The sequence below is a fragment of the Arachis duranensis genome, chromosome 9 (assembly GCF_000817695.3).
Source record: "Arachis duranensis cultivar V14167 chromosome 9, aradu.V14167.gnm2.J7QH, whole genome shotgun sequence".
Taxonomy (NCBI): domain Eukaryota; kingdom Viridiplantae; phylum Streptophyta; class Magnoliopsida; order Fabales; family Fabaceae; genus Arachis; species Arachis duranensis.
The window spans coordinates 40258871-40266318 of NC_029780.3; the positions used below are offsets into that span (position 1 = coordinate 40258871).

General features: G+C 35.1%; 1 protein-coding gene across 1 annotated transcript; it reads left to right on the forward strand.

Moving 5' to 3' along the window:
- The first annotated feature begins 5269 nt into the window (after positions 1-5269).
- On the forward strand, positions 5270-6716 carry LOC107495294 (protein MAIN-LIKE 1-like). The gene is made up of 4 exons (XM_016116407.1): positions 5270-5967; positions 6065-6152; positions 6232-6491; positions 6581-6716. The coding sequence occupies exons 1-4, from the start codon at positions 5270-5272 to the stop codon at positions 6714-6716; spliced, it is 1182 nt and encodes a 393-aa protein (XP_015971893.1).
- Positions 6717-7448: the final 732 nt, after the last annotated feature.

A 7448-nucleotide genomic window follows, 5' to 3' on the forward strand; every position in this document is an offset into this window, starting at 1 on the left:
TTTTCTGGTTACTAAGTACCTAGTACAATTTAGAGTTGATAAGGTTGATTAGGCCATTTAGGTTATCGGTTCCCACTTATATCCTTAGATAACTTGCTTGCTCAATTACAAGTTTTCGGCTTTAAGTCTATAAAATTGAAAAGTAGCTAGGATAAGGCACATGCAATTAGTTAAAAACTAATATGAGTTAGTTACACCCAAATGTCTATATCTAAGAGTTACTTATAGCATCTTACTTGGCATCAACTCCTTATTAGCAAAATTTTTGGAATATATGGTTTTCTGACATATATAATAAACTTTTATTAGATCAATAATTTAAAGTGAAGAAGAATGGATTTTAAAATTAAAAAAAAAATTAATATCTAAATTTCATTAAATAATATAGTAGTTATTTTAAAATTAATATGATGATGATGGTTATTGCGATGGATAAAACCACCACCATCAGATCCTGAACTTGCTCCTACTGCTCGGCACAATAGACTCAACATTAAAACAGAGGCGAATATTGAGACAGCTACGATGATGAATATTACAAATGGTTCCATCTTCTCAAATAATACTATTTGCCCAGTTGCACGTTAATTTAAAACATTCTTTCATCTTAGTTGCTTTTATAGTCGCAATATGTTTTATCTCGTCAACATAGGGTCGTTTTCTTGTGTGTTTAAGGAACAAACTCGTTGAAATGTATGTATATGTTATCGTGTTTTGTTTATTTGTGCAACACAAGTTGCTAATATTGTGGGGCATCGGTTTTGTTGAAAATGTGCAAGAATGACCATGTCTCGTTTGAAAATTTTATATACTTCTCGAATATCATATTATCCATTTCAATAAGTATTACTTTGAAACTTTAAAAACATTTAAATTTCTTTGTATTGCATGATTCATAAAATGTTGTATTCAACAATCCTGAATCATATAGTACTATGTAAATTGTAAAGTGCCAATGTTTTACTTCGTGCATGTGTTTGATTTCTAACATCGGTTCCGTTTACATATTTGAATGTTTTCAATTATTTGTCACATTTATAACATTTAATTAGCATTATTTTTCTAAATTTATTATAATATTTCTACGATGATGCAATTTTAAGAAGAAAATAAGAGTACTATTAACACTATATTAATTAAAGTTTTTTTATACAGAGTTAGTATAATTCAGTCTATTATTTAGTAGTTATACAAATTTCTACTATTATCAAGATGGTTTTCTTTATTTTCTTGGGTGCGTTTTTTTTAGTTTTGGAACAGATATAATGAAACATGGGTACTAAGGTCCTAAAAATTGGTTTGGGCTGGCCGGTTGAACTGGTCAAACTGTGAATAGTTATTAAATACGGTTCAAGCAAAAGTTAAAATCGTCAAATTAAAAAAACCGACATTAGACTTTCAAATAGTCAGAAATCGGTCAGTCAAACCAAACCATAATTCAGCTGGTTTTCGAATTGTGTCAAAAACGGCTGCATTTTGGTTGTTGAATCCTATTACCTTAACTCTCTAAGTTCCTTAACCTATTACCCTAGCACTCACCTGGACGGCTGGACCTCGAGTTTTCAGCGCAACTTCTGTCCAACCAATGTTAGCCAACTATGTTCGCGCATTGATTAATTGTTGGGTGCTAAATTTTGCTATTGAAGCGTTGATTAATTGTTGAATAATTGATTAATAATTAAATAATTGGATAATTGTTAAATAATTTTGACTGTTGTCTATTGAGATTATTGGGTTGGAGTGGGTTGTTGTGATATTGTAATTGGATTATATTATTATTGGATTATTAGTAATTTTTAGGTATAGATAAGAGTATCAACCAAGAAACACGTAGGGAGAATAATTCAACTTTGAATCCTATTGCTTCAAATCTCCGGCAAGTTATGGCGAATTTTGATGATTGATGATAAAATTAAATGTTGGTATTTTATATTTAATTGGTTGTATTTGTTATTTGACTTTTAAATTTGTATTTGAATGAGATCATAATATTATAGTTTATGTAATACTTTTAATTTAGATGATATTTTAAAAGTTATATTAAACTATAATTTATTTTAGTGTATTTATTTACATTTTATTTATTATTTTATTATAAAATAATTTTTTAATTAAATTACAGTTAAATTAATTAAACTAATAAATTAATAAATCAATTACTAAAATAATTTGATAACCGATTTAGTTTTCAAAACGTTGCCTTTACTATATATGAGAGTTTGTTCTTTTGGCTTTTGTAAGAGCCAAGTGGCTAAACATCTTCAAAATACAATATCTTTGTGTTGGTTATTATTGTGGGTTCTCAACCTATATATATGAGACTAATTACTTCAATGGATTCCACACTCTCACAGGTTATCTTTTCTTTCTTTCTTCTATCATGAAGAACTCATCAATGTCATGTTTTTTATTTGTTCTTCTTTTTACTTTTCTCTTATTTATACAGGTCTTAACTCAGAAAATATCAAATAATGGTAAGTGATCTTTTTTTTATTCTTTTAATTTTTGTAAGAAATTTTATTTTTAATTTAATAAAATATATTTTTATTCTTAATATTTATAATTTTTTTAAAAAATAATTCTAATATTTTATTTTATTTAATTTTTTTCTAATGTTTGATTTATTTAATTTTGTTTTTAATGCTTTAAATAGAATTAACGTCCATTAATAATTTTGACATAAATAAAAAATATTTGGAATGTAATTAAATAAAATTAAATATTAAAGACAATTTTAAAAAAAAAATTACAAACTTTATTAGACACAAAAAACACACTTTCTCCTTTAAAAAAATGATTGCAATTATAAGACATTTTTCCTTTGTTCAGTAGAAGAGAGAATTCCAGCGCATAGTAACGTTGCATGGCCTAATGAGTTAGAAGATGGTTCAACAAGTGGCTCAATTGGTTATCATCTTCCCCATTACTACTTTCAAGAAGCTAATCCTTCTTTGGTACCTAACGCTAAAAAGGGTCACTATACTACTCCTTTGGTTGGCTATACTCCCAGTGACTATCAACTTGACAAAACAATGATAGGTATTAAATTTCCGGGTGGTAGTATAAATTTCCCTTGGCCATTTTCAAGTTCTATGTTTGTGGCACCAAAAAATGAAGCAAGCCCTCTTTATACTTCAACTAGTTACTATCCTGCCAATCAATATCCATCATACTTCGGAGATACTGGTGAGGATTTTTTTTCCCTCTTTTAATGTCTATTTTCCCTAAGTACTTTAAACTTTTGACAATAAATGGTCTAATTTGTTTCAAAAACACAACTTAATTAGCAGAATAATTCAAAATTGAGTAATGTTAGGGAATTAATTTTTTCAGCCAATTTCAATCAATGTTTTTAAAATTATTTTATTTATCTTAAATTTTATACTCTAAATCATAAGTTCTTAATCCCAAATCTTAAATTATAAATCTTAAATTTTTCAAAAAATAAATTTTTCAAATGAAAAACTAATATTGACTAGCTAAAGTTTGATCCCTTATACTTTTTCTTAAGAATAATACAAAGACTATCTTATCATATTATTAGCATACGTTTTAGCCAATTTTACAACGTTATAAAAGTATATAACTTGTTTAAACTATTATTTGTGAAAATCATTTTAATTATATATTTTTCAAAACTAATGAAAAATTCATTATTATTAGAAAAGCCAATGTCTTATATTCTAGTCATATATTGACTTAATAAGTGGTTGATAATGGAATTTTAGGGAACGAAAAGCTACATATTTTAATTAAAGCATCAAGCAAGTTCAAAACTTTTGTTATATTGTTATCGCAAGATTTTTTAACTTGAATCCTCTATTGTAACAAATAAAATTGCTGAATCAGAGAATCCTGAAAATAGAAGAATGGTGAGACATCGTAAATTTATGATGGAGCCTTCAGAAGTTAATAGAAAGACTTCTAGCATGATATATGGCGGTAAAGCATATGGAGACATTGATGAGGAAACAACAACCTAATACCAACCTATCAATCATATGCATATTTATGTAACCAAATATATAATAATATCGATGTGGCGTATCTTATGACCTATTTATACATGCCCTAATAAATTGTACCATTGTGTAGCATTCGTCTTTATAGTTATTGAATATATATGAAGCTTATTTGATAATAATTTTAATTTAATCTTAAAATTTTAATTTTAGTATCTCGGACGTAATAACTGGATTTATAATTATGGATTTATCTAAAAATTAAAAGAATTATACGAGACAAATAAAATTTATCTTATCCAATATATGACGAACACTAAATTTAAATATTAAATTCTAAACTCTAAATCTTAATAATATAAAATAAAATGTTGACCGAAAATAATAACTAATATTAATAAAAAATATCGACCTCCTAACATTTTTTTATCTAAAACTTTATGTAATTAAGTAACATATCTTCGACGGCAATTTTATATAAATAAACATTGTAAAAACATTAATTCTCGAAATATGCATGGATTAAATTATTGACTGAAATACGTATGGCTAATTCAACTTCGCTGGCCACAAAATGGAGTTTCATACCAAATCGCCAGTGGCACCCACGAAATGCAGGGAAGAGCAGCAGGTTTTTTCATTTTGTGGCTGGCAGAAACGAGATAAGGCACATCAATGACGGCGCCCACGAATTGGGTGAAGTCAAGTCCACCGCCCACGAATTGGGCCATTTAGCATGCGGCGGCCACGAAATGCGCCAATATGCAAGCGGCGGCCACGAATTGGGTTTCTCGTTCCTGGCGCCCACGAGTTGGGTGGTCAAAATGGCAGCAGCACCAAGCTGACATGCATTGGCTGTGTTGGGTGGCAGGGAACAGTTGGAGAGGGAGCCCAAGAGTGGTATAAAAAGGGGGTGGGGAGAGCCTTCATACACGGTTAACTTTGATAGTGGGGTAGAAAAAAAAAGTGTGAAGCAAGGTAAATGAAACCTGAGAGTAGGTGAGGTTTTGGTAGTGAGTTTTATAATAAAAAAATTAACTTAATATGAGTGGGGTGAACGTGGAGGAGAACTTGAACCGGCTGGACGAACATCATATAGCGGCAAATTTATTCCATAAGGTCTGTTTACGCCATTAATCCGATTGCTATTGTTAGGGATTAATAGTAATATTTTTTTGTTATTAACCTTTTTTTTAGAGTGTTTCTAAGTGTTGTCTTTCTTGGCTTCTTATGTTGTAGCCCACACGTGTTCTTACTCCTCATAGCACGCTCGTTGATGTTTCACGTTAGAGCCTGGGGATCCCACCATGGAAATTAGGCGGGAGAGGCTTGACCCTTATTTGAGACGTACCGGTTTTTATCATGCCTCTTTGATCAAGCGCTTCGAGTACGACAATCCACTTATTAGTGCCTTTGTGGAACGGTGGCGTCCGGAGACGCATACGTTTCATCTGCCTTGGGGTGAGAGTACCATAACTCTAGAGGATGTAGCCATGCAGCTAGGTTTACCTGTTGATGGTGAACCTGTTAGTGGTACGTTGAGGTCATGGAGTAAGTTTCATCAGAGAGATATTTGGGAATGGTGTCATGAACTTCTAGGTGAGGTTCCCCCTGGCCACGTAGGAACAACGAAGTACAACATCAAGTTGAAGTGGCTCAGAACTCGTCTTCAGCAGATGCCGCTTGACTTAGATGATAATGGTCTCATGCAGTATGCACGTTCATACATACTTTACTTGTTGGGAGGCGTGCTTCTCCCTGACAAGGCCAACAACACAGTCCATGTTCGATATCTGCCTTTATTGGCTGACTTTGATGCCATAAGTACGTACAGTTGGGGTAGTGCCGTCCTCTGTTGGTTATATCGTTCTATGTGCCTCGCAACAGATTACAGTGTTGAGGGAATGGCCGGGTGTCATACCTTGCTCATGTCGTGGATATACTATAGATTACCGTTCTGGGCCCCGGATGTAACAACAGCGTTCAGTTTTCCTTTAGCCACGAGGTATTTTTTTTAGTCTTCACAGTCAATGACTTTTATCAAGTATCCTTTCATGTTGGAGATGTCTTCTTTTTTTATTAAGTTTGTTGTTGCCCAATAGGTGGGCAGGGAAAAAAAGAAAGAATGACTATGCTGAGCAGCGCCTACTTAGGCACCGTCTGCGCTTGGATAATCCGCAAGTCGACGAGGTTGGTTTCACCTTGTTATTAATATGTATTCAATAATAGCCTATGTGACTGTAGTGATGGCGTTCCTTTTTCTTTTCAGTTTCTTTGGCAACCTTACATGGACCCCCAGATTCTGTCTAGAGTTCCCGCAGAATTCCTCGGCCACCCTCATGGAGATTTCTATAGTGCCGTTGTGCCTCTAATATTTTTCAGGTGGATTGAGATCCTAAATGTTGACCGTGTGCTGAGACAGTTTGGGGGAAAGCAAGGACCTCCGAACCCACCGCTTAATATTGATACGTTCCATCGTCAATCAGCCCGTAATGATGACGGTTGGTGGCCGGTTCGACTATCCGAATGGTTTGAGGTATGGGGCAAACGGCGCAGGGATGCATACCTCCTGCGATTGATCATGCAGATACATTGTGTCCCAGCCATGATTACTATAGGTGGTACTCTGAGAGAACCAGGAGGTTTCTGTCCGCCCCTGATGCATTGCATGACCCGCGGGGTGACGTTGTCCCCGCAGATGCGCCGGCAGAGTACGAAAGAGGCCCTGTGATTAATTTGCCTCCCGTTCCCTGAGACCACCGGCGCCGTCGCCCCCGCAGAGGCAGAGTTGAGGGTCATGGTGACCATGGGGACGATGAGCAACATTTGCCACAACAAGAGCGACCCAGTTTTGAGCCAGACATCGAACACCATATTCCCCGAGAGGCTCCTCCAGTCGCAGGGGACTACTACTACCCGCAACCTGTTGGACCTGCAGCACCCCCATCCTTCTTCCATTCAGCAGTTTATGCCATATCAGAGTAGCTACGATGTTGGTGGTTCATCCCAGGGAGGTACGCAGGACTTGATTGATTCTATGGACAGAGTCGGGTGGACAAATTTCTCTTCATTATTCGATGGGTTGGACCATTTTATTCCTCAGCAGACATCCCCACACACACCCACAGATCTTGCACTCGCCCTGCCTCGCTCCGACACGTACACGCAGCCTGCCTATGCGGGGATGAGATCCGCTTCTCTTGGTGACACAGCCGGTTCTGCACTTCGACCATATGATGCCATGCAGATGCCTGGCCGACGTCTTTCTTACACAGGGGCTGATGCTACACCAGACGAGGTTGAGGGACCAGCTGCTCGTCCCCGCCGAGAGACTCGAGCCCCTTCGTGTGGCACCGGCGGGAGATTGGGTCACGAGCACCCTTAGTCTTATGCTAGTTCATGTTACTTGTCTGTTTCACTGTTTAGTATTGTTGTCAGTTATTCCTTGTATTTTACGTATGCTGTTTAGTATTGTTTTACTTGTTT